The sequence below is a fragment of the Oryctolagus cuniculus genome, chromosome 19, assembly GCF_964237555.1.
Source record: "Oryctolagus cuniculus chromosome 19, mOryCun1.1, whole genome shotgun sequence".
Classification (NCBI taxonomy): Eukaryota; Metazoa; Chordata; class Mammalia; order Lagomorpha; family Leporidae; genus Oryctolagus; species Oryctolagus cuniculus.
In genome coordinates, this window is record NC_091450.1 from 37,603,405 (window position 1) to 37,619,230 (window position 15,826).

The 15,826-nt window shown below is 62.8% G+C and overlaps 1 protein-coding gene across 5 annotated transcripts in view; it reads right to left on the reverse strand.

Annotated features, from left to right (window-relative positions):
• CARD11 (caspase recruitment domain family member 11) overlaps window positions 1-15,826 on the reverse strand; it is an 88,758-nt gene that overhangs the window by 20,556 nt on the left and 52,376 nt on the right. For 4 of the 5 annotated variants that reach the window (XM_070064301.1, XM_070064302.1, XM_070064304.1 and 1 more), the window contains exons 3-10: window positions 12,186-12,398; window positions 10,164-10,301; window positions 9,195-9,520; window positions 5,722-5,901; window positions 3,965-4,117; window positions 3,581-3,706; window positions 2,116-2,313; window positions 215-391 (exon numbers count right to left, since the gene is read on the reverse strand). In XM_070064301.1, coding sequence (XP_069920402.1) covers window positions 215-391; window positions 2,116-2,313; window positions 3,581-3,706; window positions 3,965-4,117; window positions 5,722-5,901; window positions 9,195-9,520; window positions 10,164-10,301; window positions 12,186-12,398 — 1,511 coding nt within the window. Of the gene's footprint in view, window positions 1-214; window positions 392-2,115; window positions 2,314-3,580; window positions 3,707-3,964; window positions 4,118-5,721; window positions 5,902-9,194; window positions 9,521-10,163; window positions 10,302-12,185; window positions 12,415-15,826 lie in introns of all 5 variants that reach the window. The other variant, XM_070064303.1, reaches the window with a different exon arrangement.

Consider the following 15,826-nt stretch of genomic DNA (forward strand, 5'->3'; position numbering starts at 1 on the left):
AGCGAGGAAACATGAATCTGGAAGTGGTGCTAATCTCCTCCTGGCCTCAGCTGTGACTGTATTTACTGGACAGGGGCATCAGGGTCTCAAGTGTGCGAAGAGGGGCGGCTGGGAGGGTTTCTGTGTGCAGGGCTGCCTTCTGCTGAGTGGCGCCTGGCCCCAAGGCCACGGCCACAGCCACGAGGGCTGCAGTGCCACCCTGTGCACCGGGTACCTGGATGCCCTTCAGGTTCATCCTGCGCCGGGGCGGGTGGTAGGGCAGGAAGTACTTGCTGTCTTCGGGCGACTCCTCCGAGGTGGAGGAGTCGTCAGCCTCTTGGCCGTTGGTCCTGGGGCCAGCGTCCCCAAAGTTCTGGGAGATGATGGTGGCTGGCAGGTTCCTGGGCAGACTCTGGGGACAGAGACATGGGCGCTGGTGACGGAGCTGGATGAGCAAGCAGCAGCCGCCAGGTCGGCCCCAGGGGCTCGTGGGGCCCCTGACTCCCGCCACACACACCTCACTCCAGCTCTGCAGTGCCTTCCCTGTAGGCCTCCTGTCCCACCCCTTTCCGAGCCGGGCCTGGTGACAATACCCAGGGGCTCCCCTTCCTGTAGATGCACCACCTGTGCAGGCCCAACCGCTAGTGCCGTGCCCGAGGCAGAAACACAGGAAGCACTGCAGCGCGACTGAACAGGGACCAGGAGCTGCGCCAGGGCAGGAGCGGGCGCCGTGGGAGCCCCGCACGTTCCCTTCCAGCCCAGGGCAGCAGCAAAGGTCTCCAGCCTGCACCACACCCCAGCTGCCCGTCGTGGCAGCCGCCAGCCTGCTGCGGAAGACCCCCAGGCAGTGCCGGGCCCTCTTGCCCTCCTCATCGGGGGCCACTGCCTGAGTGCGGTGCACAGATCGAGCCGACGCTAATGGGGTCTGCCCCGTGCCTGGCGTCATGCGGGCAGTAGGGAACCGAGCTCATGTGTGATCACGGACCACGGAACATCCTAGGGGATGGGAAGAGCCTATGGCACAGGCTCGGGTTTCTACTACGGAGACCAGCGAGGGCCTCCCTGAGAGAGCATGAAGGGGAGACATGGCCAGGGGAAGTCGGGAGAACATTTGAGGAGGAGAGCCCTCCTGCTGGGAGTGATGGGCCTCCTGCCTGGGCTCCCATGGCTGCCTGCGACTTGGACTGCCAGCCCTGTGTGGCCACCCCACGGCCCCATGTTTGCTGCTTGGGCTCCCAGCCCCATGTGGCCACACCACGGCCCCATGTTTGCTGCTTGGGCTCCCAGGCCCGTGTGGCCACCCCACGGCCCCGTGTTTGCTGCTTGGGCTCCCGGCCCCGTGTGGCCACAACATGGCGCTGTGTCGGTAACACCACGGCCCCGTGTTTGCTGCTGCTGCTACGTGCTGAGCTGGACCCTCAGCAGGTGCCTTGGCAGCTGGGATGTGAGCAGCGGTCAGAGCCGGGCACCTGCCTCGCAGGACAGGCCCACAGGTCAAGTGTGCACTACACGCACGGATGAGGCACCTGCTGGGCCCACGGATGCCACGACTGCAGCATCGTCTACTGCATGGTCTGGTCCCTGCAAGTTCACCTGTGGGACACTCCATCCCGAACTTGTCATCAATCTCCAGTCTCTGAGGGCGGGGCCTCGGCAGGTGCACAGGGTTAGGGGAGCTCCAGGAGCACGGGGCCCCCAACACGCATCAGCAGTTTTCTCAGAAGAGGAAGAGAGGCCCACACTGGCACTGGCATGCTGGCTCTGACCCGGCGTGGGGGGCCTCCTGCCACGTAGGATACAAGGCCACACCAGACACGAGCACCCTGATACACGGCTTCCCAGCCCCCACAACCGCACCCAACACAGCTCTGGGGTGGTCTGCTGCAGCAGAGAATGGACCAGGACGGCCACCCTGGGGCCCAGCAGCTGCAGTGAGAGAAGGGAAGGGCCCAGCGGGTGGCTGCCCTGGCTGTGGCTGGCCGGCAGCTGTGAGGTCAGCAGAAGGCCCTGTGAGGGCGTGGCTGGGGCAGGACTCGCCCTGTGTCCTCTGACATCAAAAGGAGCGCTTTCTACTCATCGCCGCGCAGACACGCGGCGGGCTCAGGAGGCGGGCTGCACGGCCCGGCGCGGGCGCACCTGGTCGAGGCTGCCGCTGTCCTTGGAGAGGCGCCGGAGCTTGCTCTCCAGGTTCACGATGCAGGCTTCCCGCCGCACCATCTCAATCCGCATCTCGTCGTTCTTCTCCTCCAGCTCGCGGATCTGCTTCCTGTACTTGTCCTTTTCGATTAAGCACTGCGAGTACTGGGTCTGGGCTTCGTCGCGGGAGTGGAAGGCCTGTCGGGGAGAGGCAGAGCCAGGCCTGCTTGGGGCTCCCCTGACCAAGCCCAAGGCCCAGGGTGTGGGAATGGACGGCCTGTCGGGGAGAGGCGGGGCCAGGCCTGCTTGGGGCTCCCCCGACCAAGCCCAAGGCCCAGGGTGCGGGAATGGACGGCCTGTCGGGGAGAGGCGGGGCCATGCCTGCTTGGGGCTCCCCCGACCAAGCCCAAGGCCCAGGGTGCGGGAACGGAAGGCCTGTCGGGGAGAGGCGGGGCCAGGCCTGCTTGGGGCTCCCCTGACCAAGCCCAAGGCCCAGGGTGCGGGAATGGATGGCCTGTCGGAGAGAGGTGGGGCCATGCCTGCTTGGGGCTCCCCCGACCAAGCCCAACGCCCAGGGTGCGGGAATGGATGGCCTGTCGGGGAGAGGTGGGGCCAGGCCTGCTTGGGGCTCCCCCGACCAAGCCCAAGGCCCAGGGTGCGGGAATGGACGGCCTGTCGGGGAGAGGCAGGGCCAGGCCTGCTTGGGGCTCCCCTGGCCAAGCCCAACGCCTAGGGTGGGGGAACGGACGGCTTGTCGGGGAGAGGCGGGGCCAAGCCTGCTTGGGGTTCCCTCGGCCAAGCCCAAGGCCCAGGGCGCCCCACCGCCTCCCACCCTGCTGTCTGCCTCAGCGGCGCTGTCACGCCTGCCTGCCTGTGTCTGTGCTCCCCCAGGGCAGCCTGGCAGCCGGGGCTCCCTGCCAGCAGTGTGTGAAGGGCTCCGATGGGGGGCAGGCATCAAGACGCTGGGCTGGGACACCCGCAGCCCCTCAAGGAAGCTGCATTCCAGTCCTGGCTTCACTTCCTGTCCTGGCTTCCTGCTAATGCATGTTCCGGGGGGCAGCTCAAGTAACTAGGCCCCACCCCAGTGGGGGAGAACTGGGTGGAGCTGCTGGCTCCTGGCTTCAGCCTGGCCCAACCTGGGCTATCGCAGGCATACGGGGAGTGAACCAGCCACAGGGGCTCAGCCTGTCTCTGCCTCGTACACAGAGCCTTGATTCAGTGTGTGGGGGGGGAGCAGTGCCGCTGTGATTACACTCGTTTTCCACGTGGGCACTGAGGCGGCGAGGGACAGCCCACAGGTGGGCACACGCCCCTGCCTCGTGAGTGCCGGGCTGGGATCTCAACCTGTCCGTCTTGCCCGCAACCTGGCCTGGCGGGGCTGTGCTCTGCTATGGGAGACGTGGGCTCCCACGGACTCGTGCGTGGCGGGCGCGGGCCGCGGGCCCCCGCGTGGCCGTGTGCGTACCTGGTCCCGCTCCCGCTCCACCTCGTCCAGCTGCAGCATGACCGTGCTCATGCGGTGCTTGTACATCTCGCAGTCCTTCCCCAGGGTCGAGCACTTGAGCTCCAGGTCCTCCCTCTCCTCCAGGTACTGCGAGCGACAGGGAGGCAGCAGGGCCGTGCGTCAGGCCGGCTCCTGCCTCCCGAGCCTTCCCGCTGCCGGCTGGCTGCAGCGGCTTACTCCCATGCTGGCACGGCCGGGACGTGGCCGGATGGGGAGGGACACAGAGCCGAGCCGGCCAGCTGAGGCCTGCTGCGGGCCGACACCTGGAGTAAGAGCCAAGGTGCCGGGACCGGCGGCAGGGTCAGACCTGGTCCCAGGCCCGCAGGCGGGGGTCCGGGCTCCCACCTTGTCCCGCAGCTCCTCCGCCTGCCGGACCTCCTCCTGCAGGTTGTAGATCTTGTTGACGAGCTCCTGCCGGTCCTCCAGGGCCTCCTTCCGGTCGTGCTCCAAGATGTCCAGGATGGCCTTGTCCGAGTCCGGCAGGCTGCGCTTCCCGGCCTGGGCGGGTGCGGAGGAGGGTTTAGGCTGCGGGCGGGGGAGCAAGCTGGACCCGGAAGAGTCAGTGACAGAGACAGGGCTGGGGCCAGCAAAGCGAGGCGAGAAGAGCCAGCTCTCATCGCTAAGCAGCTTATCGCTTAAGAAGTTTATCACCTGCACGAGGCACGAGACTCCGGAGTCGGCCGGGCCCATTGTCTGCTGCAGCTCTTATCAGAGCCCAGAGAGGCAGCGGCTGTGCCTCAGAGCACACACAGGGACGACAAAGGGAAGGCTGATCTGCTTCCAGAAAGAGCCGTTAATCGGCTCGATTAAAGCAGCCTGGCTCGCTGGGAGAGGGCCCCGCGGTCGGGGTGATCGGCAGGAGGCGTGGGAGGCTGCTGCGTGCTCTCCCGCAGAGAAGTGCTCTGGGATCTCGCCCTGTCCCCGCACGCGAGGCTGCGGCGACACAGGCCGGGGCAGTCGGGGTGGGACTGCAGAGGTCGGTGACGGCTCTGCAAGTGCCATCTCGTGTAATGTCACGGCGCTGACAAGCGGGTGGGCTGGTGTACACAGGCAGTCACGCGTTGCCTGGGGCCCCGCTGTCCGCAAGCACGGGCTCTGGGACTCACACCAAGCGGGCAGGTGTGTCTGCCCTGCTCTAGCTGATCCCCATTCTCACTCCCGCCTCCGCCCACACACTGTTCTAGGCCCTCACCTGTACACAGGGCCCCAGCCCCGCCCTCACCTGTGTGATGGACTATGGCACCTGGATGACGGACGGACGCAGCCCCGCCCTCACCTGGATGATGGATGCGACCCCGCCCTCATCTGGATGATGGACGCAGCCCTGCCCTCACCTGGATGATGGACGCAGCCCTAGCCCCGCCCACACCTGGATGCTGGATGCAGCCCATCCCTCACCTGGATGGACGCAGCCCCAGCCCCGCCCTCACCTGGATGATGGACGCGGCCCCGGCCCCGCCCTCACCTGGATGATGGATGCAGCCCTAGCCCCGCCCACACCTGGATGCTGGACGCAGCCCCAGCCCCGCCCTCACCTGGATGCTGGACGCAGCCCCGCCCTCACCTGGATGCTGGACGCGGCCCCGCCCTCACCTGGAATGATGGACTGCAGCCCCAGCCCCGCCCTCACCTGGATGATGGATGTGGCCCCAGCCCTGCCCTCACTTGGATGATGGACACAGCCCCAGCCCCGCCCTCATCTGGATGATGGACGCAGCCCTAGCCCCGCCCACACCTGGATGATGGACGCAGCCCCAGCCCCGCCCTCACCTGGATGACAGACTGCAGCCCCGCCCTCACCTGTGTGACGGACGCGGCCCCGGCCCCGCCCTCACCTGTGTCATGGACGCGGCCCCGGCCCTGCCCTCACCTGGATGCTGGATGCAGCCCAGCCCCGCCCTCACCTGGATGCTGGACGTGGCCCCGCCCCCGCCCTCACCTGGATGCTGGACGTGGCCCCGCCCTCACCTGGATGATGGATACGGCCCCGGCCCCGCCCTCACCTGGATGATGGACGTGGCCCCGCCCTCAGCTGTGTGACAGACGCAGCCCCAGCCCCGCCCTCAGCTGTGTGACAGACATGGCCCCAGCTCCACCCTCACCTGGATGATGGACTGCAGCTCCTGGATCTTGGTCTTCAGCATCTCGTTCTCCCGCTCCAGCTCCAGCACCTGCTCCTTCTTGGGCCGACTCTCGATGTCATTCTTGAGCTTCAGCGACTGGTTTCTCTCCAGTTTGCATTCCTCCTCCATCTTGTTCAGCCGGTGCTTCAGCTGATCGATCTGAAACCCCCAAGCGCGTGGGAGGGCAATGAGGTGGGCAGCGCTGCCCGGGTCCTGCCAGGTGCCCAGCACCGCGCGTGTGGTGGTGGCTGTGGGGGGCTCCCAGAGACCCTCTCCAGGAAAACAAACCGCACCTCACTCCGACACAGCTCTCGACCGTAACTTAGGACGGCTCTGAAGGGCTACCCGTCTCAGAACCTCCTCCCAGTAACCCGTGGGGTGGACAGGCTGTGGGACACTGCTGTGACCCCTCTCGGAGCCCTGAGGAACCCTGGGGCCATCAGAGGAGTGAAGAGGAGGCTGGGAGCCGGGGTCCGGGCAGCCTCCCCGCTGCTCCCTGTGCTGGTCTCCTGGGTTCCGCACGAGATTTTATCTGAGCAAACAGCATTGCCACAAAAGACAAACAAGACCAGAGAACAGCTTGCGACCCACTGGGCTCTAAGTTTGCGGGCTCTCTGAAATTAGCGCCCAGAGGAGCGGCTTCCTGGGGCACGGAACCTGCCCCCCCCCCCCCCCGTTAGCATCAGGCCCTGGGAGCTGTGGGAGACCTGCTGGCCTCCTGTAACTGAGCCCGGCTGCTGCTCCACGCCAACTGGCCTTCGTCAAACTCCCCACCCACGGAGACAGGGCTCAAGGGCTGCACGCCGGGGGGCACCAAGGGAGTGGAGTTATTTCTGAAATCGAGGCTCGTGGAGGGAACGGCCCTAACCACTTTGGCAAGAGGGTGGTAGCGTCAGAAAGGGAAGGCCTGCTGCTGCACCACCGTGGCATGGGCCAGTGATGACAAGGGCATGCTGGGAAGCAGCCCGAGCTGAGAATCGAGGGGCTTGGGTGCCGGTGCCATGGTGCAGGTCCATCCTCCCCTGCAGAGTCGGCATCCCCTATGGGCACCGGTTCAAGTCCCGGCTGCTCCACTTCCCATCCAGCTCCCTGCTATGGCCTGGGAAAGCAGAAGATGGTCCAAGCGCTGGGACCTCCGTACCCAAGTGGGAGGCCCGGGAGAAGCTCCTGGCTTCAGATCTACACAGCTCCACCCACTGCGGCCTTTGGGAAGTGAACCAGCAGAGGTGCACTCCCTCTCACTGTCTGTAACTCTCTCAAATAAATAAATATTAACAGAAGAAGAAGAAGAAACGGGCTGAGCTGGGCAGGTCACCATGAGTCTTTCTGCAGCCGAGGAGGAGGCGTGAGCCGAGGGCCTGGCGTCCCTGCACAGGTTAACTCCCCCAGACCGGGCAAGACCAATGGACACCATTTGTCCTGGCTCCTGCAAAGCCAAGTGCTCAGCGTCTTTGAGCGTCAGCCCAGTGTTTCCTGCCACAAGTGGGCAGGCAGGGAGGCTGGCACTGCAGGGGGCTTACCAAAGGCGTCCGGAGCAGGGACGCAGAGGCCGGGGCCTGGTGTGGTAAGATCAGCACCCCACTTGCAAGTCAGAGACTAGAGGCAATGCCAGACTGGTGCTAAAGCTGAAAACCAGAATCCGACTCAAACCTGTGGGACCTAACAGCTCATGCTCTTCTTACGAGTTAATTCCTGAATTGATTTCGCAGAGAGAGCGAGTGAGAGGAATCCCATCTACTGGGTCACTCCTTAAATGGCTGCAATGGCTGGGAACATGGAACTCAATCCAGGTCTCCATGTGTGTGGTGGGCACTAGCGACGTGAGCTGACACCTGCAGCCTCCCACGGTGTAGGTGGGACTCAGATCCGGCATTGATATGGGAGGGGGGTTTCCCCACTCAACACCACCCGTCCGCTGTGCCAGGGCCTCCATCTAACGGCCTGCGTACCGATCTGGCTGCTCCACTAAATTTTCAGCGACTTATTTATCTCTGTCCCCTCACAGTGTTTAGCACAGCGCCAAACACGTGGCAGGCGCTCAATAAATATTCCCAGAGTCTATTTTCCACCCAGCAGCCAGAGCGAGCCTTCCGAGACATCAATCAGCTGTCACCGCAGGCCCTCAAGCCTGCTGTGGCTGGAGTCAGCGCAGGAGTGCCTGCCGCGGCCACCCCGCCCACTGTGCCCACCGTGTGCCCCGCGTCCACCACGGTCACCCCGCATGCACTGTGGCCTCCGCGCCCACCGTGCCCCACGCCCACCCCACCCTGCAGCCACCGCGCCCACCCTGCACCCACTGCGGCCTCGGCGCCCACCACGGGCTCTGCGTCCACAGTGCCCCACGCCCACCCCACCCTGCAGCCACCGCGCCCACCCCGCACCCACTGTGGCCTCAGCGCCCACCATGGGCTCTGTGCCCACAGTGCCCCACGCCCACCCCACCCTGCAGCCACCGCGCCCACCCCGCACCCACTGTGGCCTCGGCGCCCACCACGGGTTCTGTGCCCACAGTGCCCCACGTCCACCCCACCCTGCAGCCACCGCGCCCACCCTGCACCCACTGCGGCCTCGGCGCCCACCACGGGCTCTGCGCCCACAGTGTCCCACGCCCACCCCACCCTGCAGCCACCGCGCCCACCCCGCACCCACTGTGGCCTCAGCGCCCACCATGGGCTCTGTGCCCACAGTGCCCCACGCCCACCCCGCACCCACTGTGGCCTCGGCGCCCACCACGGGCTCTGCGCCCACAGTGCCCCACGTCCACCCCACCCTGCGGCCACCACGCCCACCCCGCGCCCTGCACTGCCCACCCCCCTATCCACTGTGGCCACTGCGCCCACCCCACACCCACTGCGGCCTCTGCGCCCACCGTGGTCACAGCGCCCACCCCGCGCCCCGCCCTTCCTCCCCGCACCCCTCGTCCCCCTGGGCGGCCCTCAGCCAGGGGCTGCGTTCCGGCCACGTGGACTTGAGGGCTGCCCGCGCGGCAGGGCCCCGTTCGGAGCCCGCATCCTTGGCAGAGAGCCCGCGGCCCCGGGAAGACACACGGTCCTCCGGCTCTCGTTCTGGGGGCCGGCTTCCGCGCGGTGTCCCCGACCGGGTGGTGGCCGCTCACGGGCACGCCGCCGGGACAGGCACCACGCTGAGCTGCGAGCCTCCCACGGGGCTCGCGCCCGCAGGACTCAGCTTTCTTCGTTTCCTCAACTTTCCTGACAGTCAGGGCCCGGCACCCTGCACCTCCCACTTCCCCTCGCGCCCACCATGGGCACAGCCTCAACTTCTCGTTCGCACATGCTCAGAGCGAGCCCAGCGGCCCTGTGTGCGCATGTGCGGACATGCGCAACGCGAGGCCAGCGGGCGGCTGAGCTCTGGACATGCGCAGTGCGTCTCGTGGGTGGCGCTGGCGGTTGCGCACATGCGCGCTGCGGCTCCCCGGCGCCCCACGCCCTCACCTCGAGCTGCAGGTCTCGGCTGCGCATCACCGCCATGTTCTTCTCCTCGCTGAGCTGCGCGTAGCGCATGGCCAGGTTGTAGTTGTCGTCCTTGACCTTGACCAGCTCGTCATTGTAGCCGTCGCGCTCCTCCTTCATCTTGTAGTAGCGCTCCTGGAAGGTGAGCAGCTCCACGCGCGTCAGCGTCAGCTGCTTCTTCTCGTCCTCCAGCTGCCGCGACTTGGCCAGCAGCTCGCAGCGCTGCAGGTCCTTGGCCTTCATCTGCTGCTGCAGCTTGATCACCTCGTTCATCAGGAAGTGCGTGAGGCCCTCGTGGCCCTCCTCCACTGCGGGCGGGGGCGCCGGTCAGCCCAGCAGGGCACCCTGGGCACCGGGGACGCGGCGCGGGGCCGAAGCAGCCTGGGCCCGGAAGGCAGCGGGAGGCGACAGACCGCACGCACGCAGCGGGAGACAGCGGCGGGGCGAAGGCAGGCCCGCGGGACGGGGCAAGGGGCGGGACCAGGCCACGCTGGCCGAGCACAGAGGCTGGCCCAGTGCGTGGGATCCTCGTGGCGCCTGGGGAGCCACCGCAGGGTTTGCGACAGGGAAGGAAGGAGAAACAGTTGCGGCAGATCTGGAGTGGATGTGGGGAGGCGCTGGGGCCGTGGGGTCTGGCCTGGAGAGAAGATTCCAGAACGTGCAGGAAGGCAGATGAAGACAAGGTGCCCGTGGGCGGTGGCTCCTGGACACCGGCAAGACACGGGCCAGGCGAGGACAAGGGGCAGACGGTGCCCTGCGGGGTCCCACCGCACCGCCGCTAGCGGGGAAGCTGCACGGGCACTCACGGCTCTGCCCTGCTGTCACCCACTCCCTGTGGCGGGCAAAACCCAGCGAGGGCTAGGCAGCCCGCAGTCCTCCACGGCACACTCCCGGCTTTAGACGCCCCTCTGCTGGGGACACACACCCCTCCCGCGAGGCCAAGCCACTCACCCACGATGGTGGAGAACCTCCGGGTGGGCTCCTTCCCGGTCACCAGCTTGTACAGCTCTGGGTAGTAGAACTCCAGGCTCTCCAGGAAGACTACGTAGCCCCTTTGCCCCTTGGTGTGGAGGATGTCCAGCAGCCGGCCTGGGGGCAAGGCCAGATCACTGGGTGAGAGGCAGGCAGGCAGGTGTGCCGGCCGCGGCTCCACACCCCGACTCATAGGCACGTACGCCTCAGCCAGCAGTCTTGTCGCATCCTGTCCCTCCCGTGCCGTGCCCTGGAGTCCAGACAGAGCACAGCACCAGCCCTGGTGGGGACCCGCTGGGTGCTGTCGCCTAACCAGGACAAATGGAACCAACACGTCCCAAGAGCTCCCCAGCTGACCAGGCCCAAATCAACCACACAGGGCCAGCCTGCCTGCGATGGACGGAGCTGGAACCCCAGAAGCAGGTTTGGAGCAGCACGGCCCTCCAGGGCAGGCGGACACTCGGGAACGCCGCAGGAACCCACACAGCTTCCTGCTCGCTGGGGTCACCGTGTGGTCCGGGAAAAGTCCTCAGCCTGAATACAACGTCAGCGGTTTGTTTCTTCTTGACAAGATTTCATTCGTTCATTTACTTGAAAGGCAGAGTTAGAGAGAGGTCTGCCACCTGCTAGTTGGTTCCCCAAGCCAGGGGCCTGAGCTCCATCCGGGTCTCCCACATGGGCAGAGGCCCAAGCACTTGGGACCTCTTCCACTGCCTCCGCAGGCGTGCGGCAGGGAGCCGGACTGGACCTTAAACCAGCGCTGAAGCGGGACGCGGGCATCGCAGGTGGCAGCGGAACCCCCGTGCCACGGCAGCCCCAGCTGGAATCTGTAAACTGTGGTTCCAGTGGTGCTCGACACTGCTTGGCCCTTCCTTGCACACTTTGTTCCCAGGTGTTTCTTCCCTGGAGGAGAGTCGTGGTACTGGCTCCCTGGGACCGTGTTGAGCAGGGCTCCAGCTCAGTGGGAAGACACGCTGTCACTCAGGGATGATGTGTGCAGTGGATGCCAGGGAAAGCGTCGGTGGATGTGCCACGGGTCCCCAGCCAGGCCGTGGGACAGCGGCTTGCAGACCGTGGAAACTGACCCACAGGGAGAGAAGTACGACTCCCCACACAGAGACAACATGCACATGGGTAGGAGGCTACTTCAGAGGGACCCTGCGAGAAGGAACTGAGAGATGCCAATTCTGGAGCCCACGCTTCCTGAAATCCACCAGTCGTCTTTCCTAACATGCACCTGAGGACTTTGTGAGGACCCCCCTGCCTTTATGCATGGATTTTGGATTTTTTTTTTTTTTGCACCAAAAGAAACAGCTAATTGCATTTCCACAAACTCCCTGAAGTGCCCTCATGCCTGCATACACACACACACACACACACACACACACAGAGCATTCATCCGACCAAATCAAGTTTGCAGAGCAGCCCAGCACCTTAACAGTGCCATAAAGTGCGCAGCCCGCAGTCTGGAGACCCCTCTAGGAGCCTCTCTAAGCGGATCAAATCCATCAGTACAAGGGGAACCGGTTAAGAAAAACAGCTGTCAGACGCTGAGTCTGATCAGCGACAGAGCTGTTTCTTCCCCAGTGCGTTCAGTAACAAGGGCACCTGCTCGCGCACGACTCCAGGGTTTTCCAGGGCGGCGCGAGGGCAAGGCCTGGGGAGAGCCTGCTACAGCAGTCGGTGGCGTGAGGACGCTGCCGTCCCGGCCCGGCTGTCGACAGTGTCCCAGGTACTGATGGTCACCGCTGCCGCTCCTGCCGACAGGCGGGCGCCAACGCTCACTTTCAGTTTAGGTTTGTAAATGAAAGATGGAACCCCCTTCGTCACCCCGAGTTCGCAGATGCTCTGAACTGTGTCCACGGACAGCTTGGTGGGGGCGCTGGCGGTGGGCTATGGTCTAGGGACCGCCGTTTAAAATCCCCGAGCCCCCCGCGAGTGCGCTAACCACGGGGAGGTCCCGAACGGCCGCCCGGGAGCTCGGGCTCCCCACAGGCTCACCTGCCCGGTTGATCTTGGACGGCAGCATGGGAGCGCTGAGCACCTCGTCCTCGTCCTGCTCGTCGATGACCTTGCACTGGCGCAGGTAGGGGGTGAGCTTGGCCGGGTTGATGTAGCGACTCAGCATGTGCCGGTTGCACTCCACGTTCTCCCACAAGGCGTCCTCCTCGTCCTTCAGCGTCTCCATGTAGTCGTCCATCTCGGGCCCGCCTCCTGCGGACAAGAACCCCTGCAAGCTTAATAAGGTGAGCCTTGCCCTCCCTCACGGCGGCTCCTGGGCAGCATGGTTCAGTTCAGCGTGACGGGGCGGGCACCGTGCCTAGTGCTGAGGCGCTGGTTACAATACCCGGGTTTTTTGAGTCCCAGCTCTGCCTGCTGACGCCCGCTTCCTGCTAGTGCAGACCCTGGGGGACGGCAGGGGTGGCTCCAGTAATGGGGCCCCTGCCACTCACGTGGGAGACCTGGCTGGAGCTCCTGGCTCAGCCCAGGCCGTTGTGGGTGTCTGGGAAGTGGACTGGGAGATGGGAGCTGGCTCTCTCTGCCCCTCTAATTAAAAAAAGGAAAATAACTTATAAAGGTGTACAGTAGAGTCTGTGTAGCATTTTACCATTAAGGAAGAGGATGTGAACACGTATGGATGTGTATATGCTAATTATAGAGAACAGAAAAATACATCATAAATTCTTCAAAGATTACTTATAGGGGAGAGGCGAGACCCTGCTACTGCCTTCCCACCCCATGTTTTCATCTTCCTGAGAATACTCAGGCATCTTTCTCAGAACAACACGTGCCATTGTGCCTTTTCAAATCGAGCGTCAGCAGTGCCATGCTGCCGGTCTCCTGTTCACACCTCGCTTCCTCCCCTCGGAACATTTCTGGGACACACCTGCGAGGATACCTGTAGCAGGTTCACTCGTGTTAATAAACTGCTGTGAGACCACGCAACTACCCACAGAAAGTGCACAATCATCTTTGTAAACACACCCGTGGGGTTGTGACTATCAGCAGTCCTGCTGTCTACGAATATTTCTGTCCTTCTAACAGAAACTCCATGCCCAGAGGAGGCCCCTCTCGGGTCCCCCACCATCTCTGTCATTAGCAACCCCCAGTCTACTGTCTCCGCCCATGTATGTGTTGTGGACACACAGACTCATGACATACGTGGTCTCCTGTGACCGGCTTCTTGTACTTGGCATGATGTTTTCCAGAAGTGGCCACATCAGAGCAGGCGCCACCGTTTTTATGACAGCCGTATGAAGACATAACTCGCGCGGCCCATTGCACCTTCTCAGCACGCACACAGTGGACTCCAGGGATGCACAGGGCCGTGCAGTCATTGCTACATCGTTCAATTATTTACAAGAAAACCAAATACTCTGCTCGTGGCTCCGGGCTTGCATCTCATCCCGGCCCCTCCAGCCTGAGCTGGACAGTGAACATGAAGGAGACCATGTTCCTGAGTGTCTCTGGATGCCTTCCACCACTCAGCGTAGGTCTTCAGCACGTGTCAGCACGTATGCCCACCTGCCTTTTCACGGCATGGATACACCACGTTCTGTTTACCCATTCATCTGCCAAGGGACACGCGGTCGCTCCTACTTTGTCAGATGTAACGCTGTCATGGCTGTCCACGGACACGCGCTTGTGTGGCTGTGCACCGTCCTCTTTCTCAAGCACACACACACACAGTGAAATTCCTGGAGCCGTGCGCTGACCCTCCGTTCAGCCCTGAGGAGCTGCCACACGTCTGTCCCGGCAGCCGCAGCGTTCGCATGCCCACCAGCGATGCGTGTGAGTCTTGCCAGCACGTGCTGAGGGCACAGCTCTCCGCCTGGGCGGGAGGCACGGTCTCTGTGGTTTTGCTCCGTGGTCTCCTAGGGACGAAGGCATCGCCCACCTGTTCACATGCACACTGGAAATCTGTGTATGGAGAAACTTGGCTCCCTAGCTCCCTGGTGCATTTTAAAATTGCTTGTCTTTCTTTCTGCGTCCCACGGCCCCTTCAGTGTTTGGGATGCCGAATCCCCCATGCTGCACGTGCCTGCTCTGTCCGTCACCTTCTCAAAGGTGGTGCTGATAACCTGCGTCTTAGGTTCTGATCTGGTCCCATCCACGTCTCACTCATGCTTCCGGCATGCTGCAGAACAAGTCCTGTGCCTGGGTGCTGGGCACGGGCTTCCGGACTGCTCAGAGCTGTCGGGCAGCGCTCACCTTCGGGCCTGTGCTCTAGGGGAACACACGTCCAGCTGCATCCTTGTAGCATGGACGACGGCTGTCCCAGCTCCCCATTCTTCCCCCACTGGCCGGTCTTGGCCCCCTCGCTGACAGCTGACTGTGAGTGCAAGGTGTGGTCTGGACACTCAGTGCCGTCCGCTGGCTCCGTGCGTCTGTCCCGACGGCAGCGCCGTGTTGTCTTGACCAGACAGACAGCCGGAGTAGGTTTCAAAACTGCAAAGTCGGAGGCCTCCAGGCTCCTTGTTTTTTCTTCACAGGATGGTCTTGGCCATTGGTTGCCTTTCACAGTTTCACGAGTTTTAGGGTCAGTTTGTCCATTTCTGCAGAAAGGGAGCTGGCATTTTGATACTGAATCCGTCAAACGTGTAGGTCGCTGTGGGGAGCACGACCGTGAACAGGCGATGTCTCTCCATTGACTTAAAGCTGCTTTATGTCAGCAGTGTTTTATAATCCTCAGGGTACAAGTCTTATCCTTTTGTTAAATTTACTCCTAAGCATTTTAATACTTTTAAGAAGTATTCATTTGGATGAGAGGCAGAGACAGATCTATCTACTGGTTCACTCCCCAGATTTACAGATTCAGTCTCGTTACAGATCTGTTCATCTTTTCTGTTTTATTTTTTTTTTTTTTGAGCCAGTTTTACTAGTTTGTGTCCTAGGAATTCGTGTAATTTGGTTTGTCTAGCTTACTGATAACTATTGCTTCAGGTTGCTTTCGTAAGCCTTTAAGAAACATCTCTGTGAGGTCAGTTCTAATGTCTTCCCCTTCATTTCCTAACCTAGCAACCCGGGCCTTCCTGTCACTCTAGCTAAACGTGTGTCAAACTTGTGCATAATTCAGAGACGCGACTTAGACTCTATTCCCTTTGTATCCCCAGTCCACTCACTCCTGGTCTGGTTCTTAGCGCCTGCCTCTGCTCCTTTGTGTTACGGTGGCTCTTACTTTTGCTACTTTCGTAAGATGGGAGGCTGGGTTACCTTTTGCGCCCTTTTACCTGTTAAAATCCTTGTGGCTGTAATATTTCCTCTGACCACTGCTTTAGCTGCATCCTGTATTTGGTAGTTTGTGTTCCGTGTGCGTCTGACTGTCTTGAGAGTTTCCAGTCCCCCTTGTGAGTTTTTTCTTCGACTCACTGGTTGCTCAGGAGCGCGTCGTTTGATTTCTGTCCTCCGACGGCTGCTACATCCAGGGCTGAGCCAGGCTGAGGCCGGAGCCCGGAACTCCATCTGCTTCTGCCACGCGGGTGCAGGGCCCAAGCACTTGGGCCGTCCTCCACTGCTTTCGCAGGCCACAGCAGAGAGCTGGCTTGGAAGTGGAGCAGCCGGGAGTCACACTGGCGCTTAGATGGGATGCGGGCATCACGGTGTCAGCTCCACCTGTTGAGTGGCGACGCTGCCTTCCCTTG